The sequence below is a fragment of the Dipteris shenzhenensis genome, chromosome 15 (genome assembly GCF_047967505.1).
Source record: "Dipteris shenzhenensis isolate YYH24624 ecotype China chromosome 15, Dip_SZ_1.0, whole genome shotgun sequence".
Classification (NCBI taxonomy): Eukaryota; Viridiplantae; Streptophyta; class Polypodiopsida; order Gleicheniales; family Dipteridaceae; genus Dipteris; species Dipteris shenzhenensis.
Window position 1 is genome coordinate 12996995 of NC_141610.1, and position 24864 is coordinate 13021858.

The 24864-nt window shown below is 44.9% G+C and overlaps 1 protein-coding gene across 2 annotated transcripts in view; it reads left to right on the forward strand.

Annotated features, from left to right (window-relative positions):
• The window catches only part of LOC147893384 (uncharacterized), a 68000-nt gene that overhangs the window by 21391 nt on the left and 21745 nt on the right, over positions 1-24864 (forward strand). Inside the window, exons 3-4 of one of the 2 annotated variants that reach the window (XM_087385485.1) lie at positions 19421-19551; positions 19905-19995. In XM_087385485.1, coding sequence (XP_087241611.1) covers positions 19421-19551; positions 19905-19995 — 222 coding nt within the window. Of the gene's footprint in view, positions 1-19420; positions 19552-19901; positions 19996-24864 lie in introns of both variants that reach the window. The other variant, XM_087385484.1, reaches the window with a different exon arrangement.

Consider the following 24864-nt stretch of genomic DNA (forward strand, 5'->3'; position numbering starts at 1 on the left):
CTAGCCTTGAAGTGTTTTCTCACCGTTTTTGAGTTCTTTCATTAGGCTCTCCTTTGGAGTCTAATGTCATGTACATTGATTTCATGTTAATTTTATAGTTACTGGTTTCACAAAAAAAAAAAAAAAGGTATGTATATACATATATATATATATATATTATAACTTTACATTAGAGAACTAAAAAGTCTTTGTGGAATTGTAGTTTCATTGCGAACTTTGGAGGGGGTCCCGTGGTTGAGGCGGTGGGCTCTTTCTGCACATCCTCTTTAGTGGCGGCATCTTTTCTAAACCTGCATCCATGTACATGTAGTGTACCATTGATCATTAAATTGATTGGCATGCCTGTATGACCTTTCTGTGTGTGTGTGGGAGAGAGATCCTTTTTTTATACATCTTTTGCGAGTGTGGAATGAAAGTGTGTGGTACAATTATTCATGCAATCATCTATGTGTCTAAGCGAAAGCGTGTGAGTGCACGTGACCTAGTAGCTAAGTAGGGACTAACTATATGCTTTTTTTGCTGGGATTTTCATAGGGCAGCTAGAACTCATTCATCACTTCTGAGCTCTAGGTAAAATCGATTGATGCTACCTATATGTGCGAAGACATACATATGCAAGTGAGTGCTCGTGATACAATCTAATCCTAACTAAGGAAGACTTGGTTTCCCAAATCTTCGTTTTTGTCCGGGATGGCTTGCGTGTTGATGTAGTAGCGCTTCAGTCGGCTCCCGTTTATTGTTGTGTTGAATTGGACTCCATCTAGTGTTTCAAGTAGCACAGCTCCGATGGGATTCATCTTTCGTACTCGGTCTGGTCCTTGACCTAGATACTTCAGTTTTCCCTTGTGTACTTTGGCATTGTATAACATGACTAAGTCGCCTTCCTTGATGTCTTTGGCTTTCAGATTCCTGTTAAACCATGCCTTCATCGACGTTTTTCTGTTGTCATGGCATGATAGGCAACTAGTCTTGTCTCTGTATGCTTTTCCAACTGACAAAGCCTTTCTTTCAAGGGCTCATGATCACCCATGCGTTCCTGTACTGCGATGCGTAGACTTGGTACAAATTCGAGTGGGACCACGGCTTCAAGGCCATACACCAATTGAAAAGGTGTGTTCCCTGTACTGACCTTGAATGTGGTTCTGTATGTCCATAAGGCTGCATTCAATTTCTCTGCCCAATGAGAACGCTGTGGTTCTACTACCTTGGTGAGGATATTGCATATGATTTTGTTTGTGGATTCTGCTAGTCCATTCCCTTGGGGGTAGTAGGGTGTGCTGCTTCTATGGATGACCAGGAAGCCAGACAAGAGTTCTTGGATTATCTCATTGACAAAATGTGTGCCTCTATCCGACACAATTTCAATGGGGCATCCGAATCGGGTGATCACATTTTCGTATAAGAATCTTGCTGTGCTTCTGGCATCTGTCTTTCTGACTGCTTTAGCTTCAGCCCATTTTGTAAAGTAATCAGTGGCCACAATGATGTAGCGTGCCTGTGTTCCTTTTGCTGCTGGATGTATGGGACCCACATGTGAGAAGTATTATGGTTATCTAGGGATGAAAAATCATTGGCAATAATTGCACTAGGGTTGAGTGATTCCTTTATTTATCACATTGATGGTGGTTGTGAAATTGTACATGTTGCATGGAGGCACTGTCTTTGGAGCACAGGGGGAATGCTCCAAGTATAGCCTGCTCATTAAGTTCTTTCATTTGAAGCTGAACAAAGGAGAATTAATATCCTCACATCTGAACTCCATGAAAAGCATATTGACTCAGCTAGCTAGCATCAAGTTTGATCTTAATGATGACAATGTGATTGCTATATTGCTTAAGAGTCTACATGATGAGTATGGTACCATTGTAACCACTCTCACTAATCTAGCGAAGTCCAATTTGGTAGACATAGATGGAAGAAGAAAGAAAGATCAAACCAAGGAATGACTACAATGAAAGTGATGCATATCTAGTCAAAAGCAACTTCAAAGGATCTACAAGCAAGAGCAAGATGAAGTGCAATTTCTATGGAAGGCACCCCTGTCTATGAAGAACTAAAAAAATTACTGGATGCTGGTTTCATTTATGAGATTGAGCATACCGATTGGGTGCCACCAATTGTGATTTTTCCTAAGAAAAACAAGAAGCTCAAAATATGTGAATCTAAAGAATGTCAATGCAACAACAATCAGAGATCATTATCCCCTACCATTGACTGAAACAGTTTTAGAAAGGGTGGCGAGATTTGAAGTGTATAGCTTCTTGGATGGGTTTAGCGGGTACAACCAAGTACAAATTACACCTCAAGATCAAGCAAAGATAGCATTTGCCATAGAATGGGGCATTTTTGCATACAGAATCATGCCATTTAGCTTATGCAATGCCCCATCTACTTTTCAAAGGGTAGTGTACACCGCCTTCGAGGAATTTCTCAACAAGTTCCTACAAGTCTTCCTCGATGACTTGTGCATACACTCAGGAAAAAAGGATCATTGAAATGCCTTGAGGCGGTCCTTAAAAAATGTAGGGAGTATGGAATCTCTTTGAATTCTCTAAAATGCCAATTCTTGGTCACACACGAAGTAGTCTTGGGACACATAGTCTCTCAACGTGGGATTGTAACTAACATGGACAAAATAAAGATCATCATGGAACTTCCTCCCCCTTCCCCCCCAATTAAATGCCAAGGGAATTCAAGTCTTCATGCAACATGCCGGATACTATAGAAGATTCATTCTCAGGTATGCCATGATTGCAAGGCCCCTATATAAGCCCCTAGACAACTTTATCTGGATGGACAAATGCGAACAAGCATTCGAAACCCTCAAGTGGAGATTGATCAAAGCCCCTGTTCTAATGGTACCAAATTGGGACATAGAATTTCATGTACATATTGATGGTTCCAATTATGTAGTAGGGAGCGTGTTATGTCAACCTGGCAAACACAACAGGCACTATCTAGTATACTTTACAAGAAGACAACTAAATGATGCGGAGGTGAATTACACGACAATAGAAAGAGAAGCCTTGGCAATGATCTATAGCGTGAAGAAATTTTGACACTATCTATTGGCTTTTGACTTTATCTTCTACACAAATTATCAAGCCTTATTATATCTTGTGAATCGGCCATGTATCACAGGTCGGATCACTCGATGGCTTCTATTGCTACAAGAATTCAATTTCAGAATCATGGTGAGAAAAGGAGCTCAACATTTCATTGCCGATCACATGTCACGACTGAGGACAAGAGAAGAGCCGGAAGGTCCTCAATAGAAGATGACCTACTAGATGCCACATTATTTCAAATAGACATTGTTCCTGATTGGTGTGCAGACATCATTGGGTACTTAATGGCAGGAAGACCACCTCCTAAAATGAAATCAGTGGATGCTAGGAAACTAATTCTAAAAGCTGCATCCTATCAACTCATTGCAAGACAACTATACAAGATGGGCAAGGACCATGTTTTAAGGAGACGTGTGATACCACATGAGATCATGGCAATCCTTAGTGAAGCACATGAAGGCATTGCAAGTGGACACTTCCAAGGGGAAGTAACAACACGAAAAGTCCTTCTCGCAGGATATTGGTGGCCAACACTTTAGTCAGATGCCTATGAATGTGTCAAAAGCTGTGATTTATGCCAACAAACTACTAAACCACAATACAAAGACTTCAATCCCCTAACAACAGTCATTGCACAAAAACCCTTTGAAAAATGGGGGATTGATTTTGTGGGTCCCATCCATCCAGCAGCAAAAGGAACACAATTGTGCCACTGATTACTTTACCAAATGGGTTGAAGCTAAAGCCATCAAAAAGGCAGATGCCAAAAGCACAACAAGGTTCTCATATGAAAATGTGATTACCCAATTTGGATGTCGCATTGAAATTGTGTCAGATAGAGGCACACATTTTGTCAATGAAGTCATCCAAGAACTATTGTCTAGCTTTATGGTGATCCATAGAAAGAGCACACCTTACTACCCCCAAGGGAATGGACAAGCCGAATCCACCAATAAAATTTTATGCATTGTCCTCACCAAGGTAGTAGAACCAAAGCATTTTGATTGGTAGAGAAACTAAATGCAGCCTTATGGGCATACCGAACCACACTCAAGGTCAGTATAGGAAATACACCTTTTTAATTGGTGCATGGCCTTGAAGCTGTGGTCCCACTAGAATTTGTAATACTCAGTCTACGCATAGCGATACAAGAACGTATGGGAGATCATGCATCACTGAAAGAAAGACTCCAGCAATTAGAGAAGCATACAGAGACCAAATTAGTTGCCTACCATGCCATGACAATAGAAAAATGAAGAAGAAAGGCATGGTTTGAAAGAAACTTCAAAGACAAAAACATCAAGGAATGTGACCTGTTCTGTTGTACAATATCAAAGTCCATAAGGGCAAGCTAAATTTCTAGTTCAAGGACCTTATAGAGTCAAAAAAATGAATCCCATCGGAGTTATGCTATTAGAAACACTAGATGGAGTCTAGTTCCCAATTACAATAAACGCGAGCCGATTGAAGTGCTACTACATCAACATGCAAGCCATCCCTGACAATAATGAAGATTTGGGGGCCCCAAGTCTTCCATAGTTAGGAATAGATTGTATCACGAACACTCACTAGCATATATATGCCTTCGCACATATAGGTAGTTTCAATTGATTTCAACCCATGGCTTAGAGGTGATGACTGAGTCCTAGCTCCTATTTTCCCATAGAAAATTAAGCAAATAGAAGGAATGCCCACCTCACTAGTCATGCATAGTGCACCCACACGTTTTGAGCACCACGAATAAAATGCACAAATAAAAGCCCCAAGAGATACTTGTTTTGATCCACACACACGGCACGCTCATAATAAAAAGAGTAAAATGCATTAGCCACTCACAAAGAAAACATGTACTCTTAGCACATGGCACTATATTGGCAACTGTCAAACTGGGACACCTGATTCATGGTGAGATGGCCAAGCTGGCTAATCTTATAGCAGAGGAGTTCTCTGATTGTTTTAGGGATGAGCTACCTAATGGGTTACCTCCAGAGCGGAATGTTCAGCATAAGATCGAACTAATCCCGGGGGTAGAACTTGTAAATAGATCTTCCTATCGAATGAGTTTTACCGAAGAAGCGAAGGTGCGAAGGGCATATGTGTCATTGAGGCAACATACGTGGGACAAGTGGTTACCATTGTTAGAGTTTGCCTACAATGATAGAAAACATTCCTCTATGGAGTTTAGTCCGTTTGAATTGAATTATGGTTATAGACCAGCAAAATGTGTGTGTGTGTGTGTAGAGATGGTGTGTGTGTGTGGTGGTGTGTGAGAGAGACGAGAGGGTCTGTCCGCCTGCTGTACAGCCTCCCCAGGATCCCGTACAGGATCGTGACCCGTCCATACAGACGTACGGATGCCGTACGACCACTGTACAACCGTACGAATATCCTATCTCCTCCCCGCACAGTCCTGAGTATTTCCGTCCCTTTTCCATCGTCACTTCCGTACCTTTTCTGAACCCTCCTTCGTATGTCCGTACCCTCCAGTCCCTTCCGTACAGCTTAGCATTTCTGCCCACTTTTCCCTTCTCGTATAGCTTCTGCTCGCCTCCACAGCATCCCCGTACCGTTTAGCCTGTTCCGTACAGCTTTTTCCGTACGCCCGTACGACCCGTACAGTCCGTACAGTTTGTACTCTCACCCCCTGCTTTGTCCGTACTCTCTCCGCGTACAAACCCCACCATACAGCTCTGTTTTTTCTGCAGTTCGATCAATCCCGCCTTGCTCCCCTCCATGGAAGACCAGCTTAAAAGCTACTCCCGCAAGGACTCGACCCGGGACTCTAAAAGACAGCAAGTTGATTTCTCTACTGCAGCCTCTGTGGACGCTCACTATGTCTTCGACATGCTCAAAGATGAATTTCATCACAGTTGAAAGGAGTGGGCCAAACCTCCCCCGGCTCTCAAATATAAGTTGAAGCTGCCCTCATTGGTCGCTCCTCTTCGAAAGCTCTCTCAGCAAGCAGTTATCATTTTCTTCCCAAGAAAGTTACCTTCAGCAAATGATGTGGCTCAATGGGTTCATGCTTTGTTGGGAGGTTACTTTGTTGAAGGAGTATACTTTGCCTCTCGAGGTTTTTATGAAGTGCACTTCTTGGATGCCTCATATCGTCAGCAGATATTGGAGATGTCACCTCTATTCTATGGCATACAAATGGTGCATGTCATGCATGGTCACCAAACAAGGATTATCACAGTCTCATTCGACATCACTGCCCTGTATGGGTTGAGGTAGTGGATTTTCCGGATTATATGAGGGCTGAGTTACCAAGTCTGGCAGCTACTTTGGGGCAAGTTGTATGCCCACCCCGTCCTTCAGGTAATCGAAATCGGTTTTGTGTTCTTTGGGATACAGATCACCCGACCCCTCCTTCCATTGCGGTAGAAGTGGAGGATGTTCCCCTGGGTGAAAAATATTTTGACTTGAAATGGGGAGTATTTGCAGGTGCTTGTTTTACATGTCATAAGTTTGGCCACCTGGCCTCACAGTGTCCGGCAGTCCTGCATCAGCTCCCACCCACAGCCATTGCTCCAGAAAATACTTCCCCCCCCACTTATGGCCCGGGGCCTAAGGCTATGCCAACCAAGCTGGGTGATGTGGCATCTAAATCAATCCCGTCCAAAGAAAATGTGGTTCAGGTTTCAGCCAAGCAAAAAGATAAAGGAAAGGCAAAATTTCAGAATCTCATGCCTCCTCCCAGGGTGCCTGGCAGCAACCCAAAAAGGTATTTGCGCTCAAACCACGACCGTTACAATCTCGCCATTGGGATGCCTCAACTTCCACCCCTGGTCAGACCTCTACCTCAGCTGATAGCCCTGCTTCTCAACTGCGGGTTGATGTGCTAAAGAGGGGCATCCCTGTATGTGACAATGATGAGGATTATAGAGCCAATGATCCAGGAGGCCAGGTGGATGTTGACGTCATGGCTGAGGCCTGACAGCTTATACCTTTACTATGCTTTTTGGTTTGACTGTACATATCTTCAATGTCTACTTCAATTACTTGTATTACATACAATATTCAAGGTCTTAGCAATGTCAATAAGTGGAGACTTTTCTGGCACTATGTACATAGAATGCACCCGGATGTAATTTCTTTACAGGAACACAACCAACACTTCTTGGCTGGCCAGCAAGGTCACTATGCTGGTTATGACTTTTATGCTGGTACAATGCACTTTTCGGGGTTCTGCATGTTGGTGAAACATGCATGATATGCAGCCCATGGTTGCTTACAATGACCCCCAGGGTCGATGGATGGTGATCAAATGCACTTGTCATGCTGATCTCTATGAAATAGCATCTGTCTATGCCTCTCAAACTTCTGCGACACGAGCTCGAATGTGGGCCTCCCTCAAACAATATCCATGGCTGTCCAATGCCTTTTTGTGTGGAGACTTTAATAACTCGCCTGCCATTCAAGACAATACCACTCATCGTTCTCATATGATCCCCACTGAGCTTCAACAATGGGAAGATATGCTTTCCTTCTTGCATGCAGAAGATTTATGGCTCTCAACAAGGGATAGAGATATGGGTTATACATACCATCACAATGCCCTTACTCATTACTGGGCTCGACTTGACAGATGCTATTTGTTGCATGCTCAGCAGTATGCCAGTTGTACATGTGCATTATGGGTTGATCATTCCCTCTTGCTATTTGATCACTTTCCAGATTGCTTGACATTATCTATGGCATGTTTGACAGATGATATGCCTTTTTTTGGTCGTCGCCTACTTCATGTTAATAGTGCTTATCTGCTTCATCAACAATTTCAAAACATGGTGAAAGTGGCTGTCCGCCCCCTCCTCTCACATGCTTAGGAGGACATGGATTTTGCTTGGATCAATCTTGCTCATCGTTTGCAGGCTGTTATTCAAGACTATGGACGGAGTTACATGGGAGACCTCAGGCTCAAGCTGAAATGGGCTCAATCTCACAAGCAACAAATGGATGTAATCAGCTCTTATAGGCAGCTCACCTTCTCTGAACAGGATTCTTGTGCTTATGCGGCTCACATCATTCATCAAAATGATCTTCGTAAATTAAAGAAGTGGCAAATCCGAGCCCGCATGAAACCCCTTTTGGACAAGGGCTGCTCCTCCAATGCCTTCTTTAAAAGCCTACATGCGGACAGGCGAAGGGAGGATATTTGCAGCCTTTATCCTGGTGGCAATCACGACTCAAGAAAATTTGGAAAGCCAAATTGCCATTGAAACAAAGGCTTTTCTTTTGGAGATGTATAGTGGGAGCTTTTTCCATTGGGGTGAAATTGGCAGCACGTTGCATTGCTTCCCCTTCCTGCCCCCGTTGCTCTCATCACCGTGAGACAGTTCCTCATCTATTATGGTTTTGCTCGCATTCTTGGATATTGATCGCTCATGTCTCCCATTTGCTGCGGCTTCGGTTTCCCTCCATCAGACTCGGGAAACTTTTCTGGATGTTTGGATGCTTCTCATCTCAGATGTCTCCATTCCTCCTTTTCTTTCACTGGACTCGCTTTTGGGTACTATGGACCATTTGGACACAGAGATTGCATTCTAGGATGGGACAACAGTTTCCTCAGGCATATGCTTTCTTCAGAATGTCCCTCAAGCAATCTTTATATGATAGTTATGCTGCGAGGGACTTGGATGCTACTAGCCTTGAAGTGTTTTCTGACTGTTTTTGAGTTCTTCCATTAGGCTCTCTCTTTGAGTCTAATGTCATGTACATTGATCTCATGTTAATAATATAGTTACTGGTTTCACAAAAAAAAGTGTGTGTGTAGAGAGAGAGAGAGAGAGAGAGAGAGAGAGAGAGAGAGAGAGATGATATCATATGATTGTATAAAGTCCTCTTGAGACCCTATAGGATCTATGGGACTGGTTACCACAACTAAATAGTGGTCAGTAACATCCAGTGATAGACAATTCTTGTTGTGAGTATTTGCTGAGCTATTTTGTGTGCTTATCCGAGAACTTGCTACAGTGTTCCAAGATTTCTTTTATGTAGCTTCCAAGCTTGTGGGCTGGCTGCTTCAGATTATTGCTACTATCTCCATGTCTCTCCCTGATGTGTGCATATGCTTGGCATTTCAAGAACGCGTGCTGCTCATCTTCTATTTCCCCCCTTAGTACAAATTTTGCATAATATTTCCTCTCTTTGAATTCTAGGCCGCATCCATCTACCTCTCTCCACTTCTAGATCATGTGATCTGGTCCTTAGTTTGCATATTAAATGCCTTTAAATATTTTTTTTTTGGCAAAAAAGAGACTTAATAAGTATTAAAGAAAACCGTTAGAGCAAGCTCCATACGGGAATACGGGATACACCATGCAATGCATGAAAAGCTCAAGAGCCAAAAAGAAAGGATTGGGGCTGATAGTGCCATCTCAATCCGGTAGCAACCTCTGAGAAAAAGGGAGAACTCCTCCAAACTTGAAGACATACAGTCCTCCTAGAAGAGGCTGCCCGTGAAGGGCCCTGCATGCTAGCCCATATGGCTATCAAAGTGTGAACCGTGTCACTCCAAATACCCGTGAACACCTGTGATGGGTGTATCTGGGTGTCATCCAAGGCCTCTGTGCATCTGGCTCTCCAAATGTGCCAAGAGGAAATGCTAGCCAAAATCTCCCAAGAGGTGTCCACTGAAACATGTGAAGCTCTGAAAGGAATATGTGGTACATCCTGAAGAGAGCAGGGCTCTATCACCTAACGGCGGATCGAGAGTGCCCAAGAAGAAGGCTCACCCTCATAAAACACGTGGGGCCCAGTAAGGGATAACCATGCGACCGAGCCCCAAGTCATGAAGAAAGGGGAAGTATGAAAAATGATGAGTATCCGAGCAACTCCTTTCCAAACAATTCTCGCTTGATTGCAGTCCCAAAGGTAATGTCGCACTGACTCCTCTGCAGAATGACAGCGAGGGCAAGTGGGATCAACCCCAAATCGTGATCTCCACAGGTTCACTACAATCCCTCCATGAATAGAAAGCCAAAAGAAACGAGTGATCTTTCTATTTCTGAGGGATTTCCAGAGCCTCCTCCAGAAATTCATACGCAAATCTGCGGTGATGAAGAAGCTATCCCAATGGGGGGCTCTAGAGGGAATCCAACCTCTACTGCTCAGCTGAAATCTCCTGGAATTACCAACCGTGAAATGAAAGAAGGGAATCCCTCTCTCTCGGTGCCCATGATCTATCCACTCCCACTCTCCTGGGTCCCACTGCAAGCACTTGATAGGTGCATCTCCATATAACCACAACCTCCAGGATCCCAGCGCCAAGAGCAGAGGGTCGGGGTCTAAGTACCACTGCAAGCCCGCTCCATGGTTCACAAAACCAGCAATCCTGACAGGTTGAAAGGCAACACTAGAAGAATATCATTTGTGGATCTAGAGAGTATACCTCCATCCCCAACGTCAAAGACTAGAGCATCTTTTTCGAGATCTCGAAGAGCGATCACCTGTAGAGGAACTGTTGTCCTCGAAAAAGCTCCCATCCAAGTGGTGGAAGTAATAGGCATCTCACCTGTCCATTCCACCGGGATGGCTGCATCTATCTGCTGAATCCTGCATGCTACCCCTCTGAGGTGACTCACGGACTGAAGCCTCTTATCCTCAGGTAGCTTGATAAAAGCCTTCCAAGTGCCTACTGTGTAGGCGGGGCCTCTCTCCCATCTAGACCACTGCATATAATGGGAAGTGCCCAATGGTCTGCCATGCTCATCAAGTATACTAGCGTTCCAAATGATCGGCTGCCTATCAATCTCTTCAAGGGTAGAGGGCGGAACCCTTCGAAGAGTGTTCCTAAAGCTCCCCCAAGCTTTTAGGATGGTAGTCATGAGAGGAGAGGTAGGAGACCTGAGAGAGGCGGAAGTAAAAATCCAGCAAGGGCTGTCCACCCAATCATCTCCCAAGGTAGGTGTGCAAGCCTGAATGTGTCCAAAAAAGAAATCCTTCCAAGGTTCCTGGCCAGGCATGAGTCCCCTCGCCACCACCTTACAAAGCAATGCCCTGCACTGCAAGTCCGGGTCAATGATATTAAGGCCCCCTTCCCATGTAGGGAGAATAATGGTCTCCTAGGCCACCCTCGCTGCAACATCTACCGTGCTATCAAGTCCACTCCATAAAAAATTCCTGATTGGTCTAATGAGCTGAGTGATGCAATCCCTAGACCAGCACAAGCAAGAACACACAAACGAGGCGGTGGCCAAGAGAACCTGGCTCACTACCACAACTCTAGAGGCAAGGTCGAGTTTGGTTGAGCTCCAAAAAAGGAGCTTTTTTTTAATACTTTCTAGTATTGGGGCAAACTGCTGTGTTGCAGAGATGCTCAATCCTACCTGGCATCCCAAATATCTGACAGGAACACCCCTGTGAATCCAGGAAAAGCCAATGTCAACTCCCTAGCTTGGAGTGTCCTCATCACTAATCCAAAAGCCAAAGGATTTATGCCAGTTAATGTGTGCCCCTGCAGCTGAGTAAAAAATATCCAAGGCTGTCCGGAAAGAATCAAGTGACTGCGAAGAGGCCTCAATAAAAATAGCAGTGTCATCAGCCAACTCACAGTCAAGAAGCTCCTGCTCCTGTCTCAAGGGCAATCTCAACCCATAAAGCTCAGCCTGAGATCTAAGGAAGATACTCATAGCTTCTGCCACAAAAAGAAAGAGGAAGGGGGCTAAAGGGCATCCCTGACGAACTGATTTGGAAATCTGAAACCTGTCACCCCTTACCCCTCCAATCAAAACCTGGCTGTGGGCTGATCTATAAAGGGAGGCCACCCCTCTAATCCATGCATATGAAAATCCAAATCGTAGAAGAGTGCCCTCAAGAAAACCCCAATCTACTCTGTCATAGGCTTTCTCAAAGTCCAGGAGTAGAACTGCCAGCCTTTGCCTGCTCTGCATAGCCCACTCTGTGGCTTCCCAAAAGGAAAAGATATTATCAAATATGCTCCTGCCATGCACGAAGCCTGTCTGAGTATCATGGATGAGGTCTGGAAGAAGGGGCTGCAATCGGATGCTGATCGCCTTGGCAAGGATTTTGTATAGAGTTCCCAAAAGAGTGATGGGTCTCCAATGGGATACAAAATTCCTGTTGCCACCTTTCGGGATAAGGTGTATGAGTCCCTTAGTGAGTCAGGTATCTCACCTGAGTCCCAAACGCCCTGTAGGGCTGAAGTAATATGATCACCTATCATATCCCAAAAGGCTGTAAAAAAAGGAGTAAGACCATCGAAACCAGGGCATTTGCCCTTATGAAGGGCGGAGAGAGCAGTCTTGAACTCTGTGTTGGTAAAGTGTGCATCAAGTGAGCATATCATCTCTAGTGTGACCAACACAGGTAAACTCTGCCAAATTTCATCTCTAGCCACATCTCTGGCTTGTGTGTCAGGATTTGCGAAAAGAAGGGAGGCATAGAAATCTGTTGCTAAGTGCATGACGGTATCCGGATGAGACTGCAAAACGCCGTCAGAGTCAATAAGCTGCCTGACACTCTCTCTACTATGTCTAGGACCAAGTGTAGAGAAAAAGTGTTTATTGACTCTCCCTCCCATCTGTATCCAAAAGAACTCCCGTGCATGGAAGGCATACTCTGCTCTCTGATCAAGCAATGTCTACAAGTGAGCCCTTATCGTAGCAAGGCGCTCCTGTACCCAAGCATCTGATGGTCGTTTCTGCTCCTCCCTCTGCAAGGCTGCCAACTGCCGACGGATACCAATCTCCCGCCTGAGTACCTCACCTCGCCGAGCACTAGCAACGGAGTGAAAAGTCGCTGATACTGGCAAGTGCTGTGGCCACATGTGAAGGACCGGCCACCCTCCCTGCATGTGAGAAACCCAGATCTCCAAGACTGCCTCTGTGAGAGTCTCATCCATGTATAAGGCATCGGGGACCCTGATACTGTGAGACCGTCCTCTCAGATGGGGCTCTGAGATGGACAAAACTATCGGAAAATGGTCGAAAGTGGAAACACCAGGTGCAATGCAAACTGTCCCTCCTCTATCAAGAGCCCAGTCATCCACATAGAATCTGTCAATCCGGGCATGGATAGGCATCTGCACCCTATGGTCCGACCATGAAAACAAAAGTGACTGAGATTGAACATGAAATGCATCATCTGACCAAACATCTCTGCCACTGAATCTGAACAAGAAGGCATCCCAAGTTGCTCTCTGGAGGGAATGAATACCACCTTCTCTGCCCCCTTGCTTATCAGAAGGTGCCTCAACCATGTTGAAGTCACCTCCAATAATCCACGAATCTGCAATGTCAGCCCACGAGAGCAACTCTTTCCAAAACAGAACACGGTCCCCTCTGTTGTTCGTGTTGAGAGATATGGTGCCATGAGCACATAGATTAAAGGGCAAAGGTATGTGATAAGGAAAGAATTAAAGTAGCCACCCTAGGATGTGGACTACATGATGTGGAGATGTGGATTGGGGATATCCACAAGGAGAGATGTGGATGAGAGGATCCCACATGGTTTGACTATTCTAAAGGCTCTCTCTATATAAGAAGCCTATCATGTATTGTTGATCATATAGATTGCTATAGATTGAGTGTTTGCTACCCTATGTCTCTTTCATGGTGCTTTGATCCTCCTTGATCCTTCACTTGCACATGGTATCAGAGCATGGTTGTACCTTTAGTTAAGGCGCCATCCTTCTCAAGAAAGATCGAGAGTGTGAGAGATTGAGAGTTTCTTCTTGAGTGATCTTCACTTCCTTCGAGGAATTCCCATTCATTTTAGTTCATCTCTTTTGAGTGTTTGGGAGAGCTCTTTGTGTGTGTGAGAGAGAGAGAAATCCATCCTATTCTCCTTCCTGTTTTCGAGAGATGTAGAGAGGTTTTCTATTCTAAGAGAGAGGTTTTCTATTCTATACGACTCCTCTACCATGCAACTAGCCTCTATGCGCACGACTAGCCTAGCCTATCTACAATGCAAGCATCACCTACAGCGACTCTATCTACAAGCAGCTGCAGCAGCCCTGAGTGCAACTCAATAGCTTAGCTAGCCGACCTTGCAACCTACTGCCAGCGCACACAGCAAGCAAAAGCGAGACCTTGCAGCCGCCTAGAAGACATCTACAACAGAACAGCCATCTCCGGAAAGAGGAACCTTGGCTTGATCGGAAGGGAGAAGGGGGAACACCATCGTATAGGAAGACCAAAGCTCACAGAGAGTCTCTGCGCTAGGATTGGAGTCTACTTTCTCCTTTGAGGAAAGAAGAAATGTTGCGCTGCTCAGAGAGAGGCTTGAAGTACTTGCATTATGGCAATATCTTGCATTGAGATTTGAAGCGTAGCTCCGCCGCTACCATCCATGGCTCCTCTACAGCCTCGGATCTCCAGTGACCTCCAGCTCCAAAGCTCTACCTGCGCCTCCAACGAGATCCTGAAGACAGAGCTAGTGATGAGAACGCTCCTCTACCGTGTCTCCGCAACCGACTGCTCCACCGCTTCTACTATCAGCAATCGATGAGTCTTGCCTTGAATGAGCTGCTCCACGGACAGAGATAAGCCGACCACGCGCCATTCTGTCGACCTCTCGCCGTCGTCGCTTCTCTGCATGGAAGCTTCAGCCTAAGGTTTCAGACCTTAGGCCACCTGGCTGATTGCCACATGGCAGATAAGGTGGTAACCTTGAACTGTGGTTAAGTTAACTATTTGGGTCAGTCTAACGTTGGTACAGTTTGAGTAACTATGGGTTAACTAAACTATGGTTAGTTAAAAGTGCCACATCACCAAGTGCCACCTAAGCACAGAGCCCCCTACTAAGCACAGTATGGAATTCAGCATGTGAATCCCTGTGCCACATCCTTAAGGCCCCCCCCCTCTTCTTCACAGAATCTTTGACAAGCCATAACTTCCAATCCAGGAAGAATTTGCACACGCTCCAAAAAGGAAAAATAACCAGTTTTTCGAGCTCTACGCGCCTGTCAACTCAAATTTTCTGTATGCAATTAGACACTGCCAGATTTGAAAGTATCATCAACTGGTAAGACCTTTGCAATGGCAATCCGCACCCCAACTGTTGAGAAGTTCACCGGGGAAGGATTTCACACATGGTCTACACAAATGAGATATCTCCAGATGCACCAAAAGCTTTGGAAGACTGTAAAAGAAGACATACCCACTGCACAAAATGATGCTTGGAAGGAAAAAGATGAAGCAGCACTATCACTCATTGGATTGCACTTGGGTCCAAACATAATTCATCATATAGACTCTAAGGATCATGCCAAGGATGCATGGGATGAGTTGAACACAGTGTTTGGTGCAAAAGCCAAAAACCAAGAAATCCATCTTAAGATTGAATTCTATGGTATGCACATGGGCTTCAATGAATCCATGGCACAATTTGTCAACAAAATCAAAAGCATTATGACTCAACTAGAGGGCATAAATGCAAAAGTAGGAGAGAAAGATGCACTTGCAATTCTCCTTAAAAGCATGCCTGCAGAGTATAGTGCATTGACAACCACTTTGAAGAATTTGCCAGATCCAAAGTTTGAAGAATGTGTATCCTCTCTTCTCGAAAAAGAAAGAGAGTTGAAGGCATTGACATCGACATCGACATCGACATCTACACACAACAGCTATAATGACGAACAAGCACTATTCAGTAAAACATCAGTGAAATGCTACCATTGCGGAAGGATGGGTCACTATCAAAGTGACTGCAGATTGAAGAACAAACCAAAGTGTCACCATTGCAAGAAGCTGGGACACAAGGAAGAAGATTGCAGATTGAAGAATCAACAAGTCAACTACGTGGAGTCATCATCAAGCCATGAGCCAAAAGGTGACATCAATGGAATGTATTGAGAAACCAAAACCTTGCCAACCTTGCCTATATTTTGTAATCAAACCTGACCACCTGAGAGTAGCTATGAAAGCACCGAGGGGAGGTATTGACATGTAAAATCCACACTTGACCACCTTAAGTAGCAATGCATGCACTAAGGGGAGGTGATGGAATGTAACTCACATCTGACCACCTTGTAGTAGCCAAAGGATCATGGCACCAAGGGAAGGTGTTGAGAGATATGGTGCCATGAGCACATAGATTAAAGGGCAAAGGTATGTGATAAGGAAAGAATTAAAGTAGCCACCCTAGGATGTGGACTACATGATGTGGAGATGTGGATTGGGGATATCCACAAGGAGAGATGTGGATGAGAGGATCCCACATGGTTTGACTATTCTAAAGGCTCTCTCTATATAAGAAGCCTATCATGTATTGTTGATCATATAGATTGCTATAGATTGAGTGTTTGCTACCCTATGTCTCTTTCATGGTGCTTTGATCCTCCTTGATCCTTCACTTGCACAGTTCGGAGCATAGAGGTTGAGGAAACCAACCTTACGTCCGTCAATCAGAAGTAAAACCCACTGGGCTCTGAAGGGGGTTATGGTACCGTGTCCAATGATCAGAGGGAGAATGGAATCTGAAACTGATATGCATGTACCTTCTGTGGTTCCCAAGGTAGGAAGCCAAAAAGTCCGGCCTGAAAGGAGCTTACCTGACTTGGAGCAATCTCTGACATCCAGTTTGTGTTCCTGAAGAAAAAGAATGTCTAGGAAACCACCTGGAACATCTGGATGGAGCCGATTCCTGATCAGCTGTCTGCGATGGCGATGAGGGATGCTGCCCAATCCGTGTATATTCCAACTGGCTATCCTCATCGGCGGGAGGAAGCGGGTTGGAATACCTTACTCGACCTGGTGGCGGAAAAGGAACCCTCCACTGGAGCTGACCTCTTGCCATACACACGAGGTCCAAGGGGAGGAAAGTCCACAGGTGAGAGAGAGAAAGATCTCTCAAAAGGGATGCCGATAACTGGCTCTCCGAAAGTGGAAGGTACAAAATCATCATCTGGGAGGTCAGAGAGGTCCTCTAGAGCGGAAAAGGAGTTCCGCTGAGCCAGTCCTGGGGAGGGGGTACGAAGGATTCCTACTGAAGCAGGGAGAGAATGTAAGACCCCTTCCCTCTATCCATACAAAGAGGCATCTAAACTGAGTCGTGATCAAGACGTGCTGCGGATGAGGTGCCAACAACCTGGGCTGCTGAGGAAGGTACAGCCTGATCCTGGGGTGGAGTCGAACAAGGCTCTTGAACACTAGTCTCCTCCCGAGGCTCCAAGGGGGTAGCCTCTGAAGCGATGGAGGTGTGATCTGAAGTAGAGGGCCTAACCGCGATTGGAACCCACCGTGGGCCAGAGGTGGTGGAGGGTGCAGGAGGGACTCGAGTAGCCTTAGGAGGGGGGGGAGCCCGTGTCTGAGGCGGTGCCTGTAGAGCGGTAGGTCCTGCTCATGCTCTCTGTCGTAAGCTAGTATGAGCTGGTTGCTTTTTGGGCCTCTTTTTCTTCTTTGGGCAATCTCTGGCGAAGTGCCCTGAGGATCTGCAAATCCTGCACTGGTCCTGCCGACCTGCAACCTCAAATCTCTGGCGGAAGAAAGACCCATCGGGTTGCTGTAGCATGATGTGGTCATCTGAAATATTAGGGTCTTGGACAATGACCCTAACCCTAGGTATCACATCCATCCTGATTGCCTCAGCAGCTGAAGAGGGCTCGCCAGGAAGAGGGGGGATCTCTGATTACACCAAACCTCTTGCCAATAACTGAAAGAAGCCGGTGATAAACTAAGGGGAGACCAGGGAACCTGATGAAAATAGAAACTCCCTGCTTGTCCTCTTCAACTGGGTCAAAGCCCAGTTGAAAGGGAAACAAAAAAATCCTCCTGTAGCCTAGAAATAGAAACCCGGCTTGTAGCAGGTCTCTCGTGACATCTGGGGAATCTAGGCACACCTGAAAGAAACCTTGTCCCAACAAATGAACATCCTTAAGGTGGGGGGCGAGCTCCTGGGGAAGCGCCGCAAGCATCCAATCTCTAGCTTGTGACTTGGAGGGGTGGGAGCCATGGATGCGTGCGAAGAGAGTCGTGGAACACTCATGCTCCAAATCCTTTTGTAACTGCTGCAGCTCGTCTTTTGAGAAAGTGACGGTTCTCGCGGCCCCGGTGTGGGCGGTAACGGATTGACTGAGTGGGAACCCATTCGTCAATCGAGGTGGGAAAGGCTGATTCAAACACAAAGAAGAACTCCGTCCACTTTCCTGAAGCCCAGGAGACCCCTAAAGGAGAATAGGGTACTCCAGATGAAGGGAGAGGGTGAAAGGAAGGTGGGAGAGAGAGGAATGAGCAAGGAGAGGAGGAGTCAGCAAAGAGAGAAGGGGGGCAGCAAGAGGAGAGGAGGGGAGGATAGAGGAGAGGAGGAGTGGAGGAGGGGGGGGGGAGCAAAGAAAGAGCCGGGGGGGGGGGGGAGGCGGGGGGAGCAGCAGCTAGGGGGGAGGGGAGGGAAGAGGCAGCGCGTGGGGGGGGGCTGCAGCAGCGAGGGAGGGGAGTTGGGGGGTGAGGCAGGGGGAGCAGTAGGTAGGGGGGAGGGAGAAGCAAGGAGGGGAGGGAGGAGGCGGGGGGAGCAGCAGGTAGGGGGGAGGGGAGGGAGGAGGCATCGCACGGGGGGGGGGGGGGGCTGCAGCAGCGCGGGGGGGGCTACAGCAGCGAGGGAGGGGAGTTGGGGGGGGAGTAGCAGGTAGGGGGGAGGGGAGGCGGGGGGAGCAGCAGGTAGGGGGGAGGGGAGGGAGGAGAAGCAAGGAGGGGAGGGAGGGGGCAGCAAGGAGGGGAGCAGGAAGGAGGGCAGCAGGAGGAGCGGGGAGCAGCAGCAGCCTTGTTGTTGGTTTTTCCTTTAAATATTGAAATGTCTTCCCCAAGATATTTCTGGATTGCATAGGGGCTGATTTCCCGCTTGTAAAACTGCACTTGTTTTTGGGTCGTGCCATATCTTCTGTAGCTGGTATTTCAGCAGCCTTTATTCCCTATAGCTCCATCCATTCCTCCCCATCTCTGTACCAGCCTGTGGTTTTAGTGGCCTCCATTGCATTGTGTGGTATTCGGTGTGTATCCATCTTCTTAATCTTGTTGAGGTATCCCAGATATTGGCTTAGTGCTTCTCCCTCCAATGGGATCATTCCTGTTTCACAGAGAGAGAGAGAGAGAGAGAGAGAGAGAGAGAGAGAGAGAGAGAGGGCATGCATGGCTTCTTGTGCATAGCAGACATCCATGTGGATCTAATCTTAGTGCTTTGTACAGTCATTGAGTTATGTTGACATTCCTGCATGTATGGGGCAGCACAGTCACTGTATAGTTGATTGCTTTTGTATTTTTGAGAGGAAAGACGGTGGCACTTTAAGATTTATTGAGTCTTTTCTGGCAGCTATATGATACTATAAAATTGAGGATGTGATTTCTGGAAGAAGACTCTAGTTTCCATAATTTTGGTGCATATAACTTCTGAGTATGCAGAGCAGGGGCTTGTCTTCTGGCAGTTGATAAAAGAAAGGCCAAAGGCAGTATGGATGATAAGTCTGCAAAAATTTTCTACGGTGTAAAGAATGCATCAGTTGGTGCAGTTGGACTTTCCATCTCATCATCTGGTATTGATTTTTGTACTTAGGCTTGATAACTTGATTAAATATTTCTGCATGTAGCTAATGCTTGGTTGATATGATCTTCAATAGTTTTGTGGTAGAAATTGTTTTTAGTACAGTTGGTGAAGTAAGATGTACATGCAGGGATCATTGCTCTCTCTGCGAAGGGTGTCCATTCCCTTCTTCATTTAATCTAAGAGAACAAGCTGCAGATTAGAAGGAAAAAATGCAAGGATTCATGGTTATAGTTAAATTATGTGTTATCTAATTTGCTTTTCGACACAGGGCCAAAATGGCCTTTTTTACTCACTTGAAACATCAAATTTTACTGTTTGTGCTAATTGGGATGTGGACAGAAGGGGCAGATTCTGTACCAGTTCACGCTTTTGCAGAGTTTGTGCGAATGTCACTTGGAATGCCACGTGGGAGCTGCTGGAACATGTTTCTTGAGTAAGCTTCATTCTCCCTTATATTTTATTACTGCCTTGTATCTTCAGGAATTCTTTGACATTCCTCACTTGTGAATTACAGTGCAGAAATATACCTCCTTTTTTAATTGTTGGTTGGTGCAAATTTGCTGATTATGTTTGCCTTTGATCCGTGTAAGGTGCCAAAGTCGTGCTATTTGTTTTAGGGTCTTTGGAATTGTGTTCTTAACATATCATTCACATTACCTTCCAGAATCCGATTTGGCTGCATTACACAATAGCATGGTGGAATTGATTACCCTGATCTATGCATTTAATTGTCAAACCGTTCTCAAAATATTCATCTACAAGCGTTACCCGTGATGCATACTCATTCATTGTTATGCTTAGTTGACAGATTCCGCTTAAGAGCACATAATGAAGTTCAGGATTTCAGGTTCAGTGCACCCAATCAAATCATAGGGGGAATGTATTGCCAAAGAGAGTTTGATTATAGCTTCGATATGACACTGTGCAGTTAGAGTACAGGCGAGGTTGCATGCAGTTTTCTTGCAGTGCCTTGAAAGGTACATGAGTTACTTGGTCAGGGGATCAGATACAAATGCCCTGGAGTCTTGTATGGTGTTATTGTCAGTTGACTTTGCTAGAGAAGAGGCTTGAATCCTTGTTTGATTAATGGTTTAACTTTCTTGAATTGTAGTTTACAACTTTTTCAGGGGGAAGGGTCTAGAAACCTTTTGAACCTATAAAGGGGACCATCAGCATCAGGAAGTTTTGGAGCTTATGTTAGGCTTCAAGAGTAATTTAATTGGCAAAAGTTATCTGGTTTCAAACAGAGGGAATCTGATGTATGCTTTGAGTACTCCGTCTAAACTGGAGTCTCTATAGTTAGGGTTTACTTTCATCAAAGCATCTACCTCCCATTGTATCAACCCTCATGGACGACTCTTCCTTCTCTGTCTCTTTCCTAGAATAACGTTTCAACTTTTGGGGTATTTCCTCACTTGATGGAGGAAGTCAAAGGGCGACTGAAAGGCTCGAATCGCGACATGTTTCACCTGTGAAGTTTGTGAGAGCAGGGAGAGAACGCAAATGTTAGAGAAATCTTGAGAATTGCACACAGCTCTGATATTCAAAGAAACAGTGGTTTTGTAGGAAACCCTAAACCCTAGAACTAGATTAAGTCCTAGAGTGACACATGGCATAGTGCCTACAGTGCAAAAAATTATTATTGCACTGTCCTGTACTCCTTCATTGAATTAGATTCAGATTCTTGATTTGAATTTGTTTATAACCCATGAGGGCATTATTCTATCATGATGGGCATTAGCCCAACAATCCCCTCCATAATGTAAAATGGTTGTATGAGTGTGACTTGATTCTTAGAGATTGCATCATCATGCATTATGAATCCCCCTCTAAAGAAACAAGTTATCCTATTACCAAGGAAATGCTTGCATAGGAAAATTTTCTCTCACAGATTAAACAAATGCCATTTGTGTGCTGCCATACTTTAAAGCCAAAATTGTCATGTGGCTGCCCCAAATTTGTCATTTCAAACTGTTTGTACAGTTTTGTTTTGAGCTGCTCTATGAGTGTCTGATCATTGCTTGTAATTTCGAATGATAAGATCCTCCACATAGAGAATAACAAGTATGAAGCTGTCAGTATTCTGTGGCAAAAAAGAGATTGGGGTCTGAAGTGGCCTTTTTTCATGTCAAAGCTTTTGAAGAAGGCATCTATCTGCCTGTGACCAAGGGCTTGGAAGGCTCCAAAGTTGCCAAGTCATTGGCATGTAACTAGAAGATAGCTAGAATTTTGACAAATGGCAGTTGCCAAGTTGGGAAGATGGGTATCCCGCTCCCGTGTAATCTTTCTCAGCCTGTGGATTCTAGTACGGGCCAGCCACAAGCTGCAAAGCTTTGTACGCTCAATTTCATCAATGAATAAAATAAGAAAGAGAGAGAAGATTTTTGGATTGTGATTCGAGGCTGACACAGCTTTCATTGGTAGCCACTGCTGACACTTCGTATATTGCTTAGCCAGTCATCATAGGTGATGGGATGAAAATGGTATGTGAAGACAATGGAGGATGCAAAATTGCAGGACAGTCCTGAGAGTAGCAAAAGGAGGTGACCAGCCAAATTGCAGCTGCCAAGGGAGAGCGGGAATGCAGCCTGTATGATGCATGGTTGGCTAATGATGATCCTCAGAGTTTTACTCAGGCAGACAAGCATGCGCATTGGAAGAATGCCATGAGACAAGAAATGGAGGCCATTGTCAAGGACACTCGGGAAAGTGAAGACCTTCCTCTTGGAAAAATGTGGTACCATGCAATTGGGTATACAAGAAGAAAGTCAACGCAAAAGTGGATCCATTGACAAGTGCAAGGCAAGTCTAGTTGCCAAAGGGTACTCCCACCTTGACGGGATACGAATCGACAGAGACTTTTGCACCAGTTGCAAAGTCTACTATAATGAAAACTGCTTTCCATGGCAGCACATTTCGCATGGAATCGATGACAGATGGATGTCAAATAAGCCTTTTCAATGGCGACTCAGATGAGGAGGTTTGTATGGATCAGCAACCTAGCTTTGTGCAAAGGGGCCAAGAGTAAACAATTTGTAAGATTCAAAAGTCACTTTATGGGGCAATTCAATGTAACACACAACCATGGCACCCATTAATTGTTAGCTCTTGCATGGAAAATAAATTCTTAGACTAGTCCTAGTCTCTGTGGGTGTCCCCATCGGTGTACACAAATAGAAATACTCTGGTTGATCAGGGTCAACCCCCTTTGACCGTGGTCAAAATGCTCAACTCTAGTCAAATCTCTCTGACCGTAGGCAGCACAAATGCTCTGGTTGACTGAAATCAACCCTCCTTGGCTGAAACCAAGACTCCTTGACCAATGTCAAGCCTCATTGACCAGAGTCGATGCTTTGACCAACTTTATGACCATAACAAATATTAGAAGAACTCTTCAACTATGGTCAAATAAAAGGTCAACTTTGTATTTTACTCGGAGTATTTACAACTTGGTGACACTTGCTACCTATGCCTCCAATAAACCACTTCAAGACAGGAAACACGACTTCTGCCATATCCAACACAGATGTAAATGTGTTCTCCATTATGTACAAAACACCGATTCAGATAAGTAGACCTCCACAATGGTGTTTCAACTTTATACAAGCAACATATGCATGTGTTTCTCAGCCATACACAATTAGGCTAGGACCCTTAGCAATTGCTATTACTGATACATGTCCCAATGCAGTCACAATAAGATAATTCCCCAATTATAATCTGATAAGAAAACCAAAATTATTATTAGTAGGGTAGAAAAGGGATTATAGGTCATTTTTCGGATAAGGTCAGAGAGAGACAATACATGCACATAAAATACCAACGCCAGACGAGGGACTGCCAGACAATGCACTGTGCGTTTCTAAGATGCACTGAAAACTCACAAGGAATGAATGCCCAAGATTCTCCTATTCTATGATACAAAAAGATAATAGCCAAAACAAAGGAAAAAGTTTGTAACTTCTCACTGCAATTTCAAGACATAGATCTCATTGCTGATTGTAATATCACAGAAAGTGTTAGAGTGTTTTCCATGGTCCATGCTGGCAATGGCAATGTGACTTCAAACTGTGGTAGATGCCTTTCTTGTGCTATTGTTAGAGAAAGCGTGTTGATTTGTCTGCACCATCATCTTCTAGTGTTCGATATTACAGAAAGATGATGTCCAATGGCATCAAAACTTCAATGCCTTGCTGTTAATATTATGACAGGAATTTGTTAAAAGCGATTTCCACCTTCATCTTAACCAGTCACAGGAGTGAAGAGGTGTAACAAGTGTTCATAATTCTATGATATCCATTTATAATTTCCCTTGTTTATTTATTATAGATTAGGTGCACAAGTTTACAAAGAATCTGTGTGAATTCTTTTAACAATATACCACAGACCAGCTTACCATCTTCTTTAGCAATTCCGATTGACTGGTCATCAGTTATTTAGGCAGTCCTCTTGACATGGTTTTCATCTTGTCTCAGTTACACCATCTTTACCATAATCGCAGCACCAACTTAGTATTACCAAAACTAAGAGACTAATAATACTTTTAAAAACGGCCACTGACTGGTGATGTTATTTTCCATATGCCCAAAAAGTTGGAAAGATGGAATTTTTATTTTTTGGTTGCTTTTGGAATTCACCCTTAAAAAGAAAGCATTGCTTTTGAAGGATTTTGGGTGTTTAAACTCTCTTTCCATGGATGAGGACCTCACCCCACTACAGGTTGAAGAGAGGCGCTCCCTGCTGCAGCAGTGGGATCAGGCCCACAAGGAGGGGAAGTAGGCAGTAGTACGAGATGGACGACTTCTTACAGGCCCGCGTCGGGCATCCACCCCCCCTCCCACATAGGGAGGCGGGGTCTATGAGACTCAGATCTCCAAGACCCTATCCTGCACCATTTGGAAATGTAATGGTACCTTATGGTTAGAACCTGGCTACTTATCGGAATCCTATACAGGTAGCGACATAGTCTTTTACACAAAGACAAATAAGAGTCCAAAGCGCCCTCTACCAGTAGTCAGCGGGTACACATGGGAGTCTGCTTACAGAGATGAGACTAGGGACACAGGGGGAGTACGAGGATCAGAAGGAGTAGCAATTCTTTACAGATTCACCCTTTTGGGGACCATTTCAGTAGAGCAGAGAGATACACATTCCAGGTTTCTTTGGATCCGAATCCGACACATGGATAGCCAGGATCTGTTTGTTGCAGTATGCTACTTCCCTTCCGAGACATCCCACTTTGCTTATTCGAGATGAGTCTAAGACATCTCCTGCCTGCTGAAATCGGCGCTAAAGATCTAAT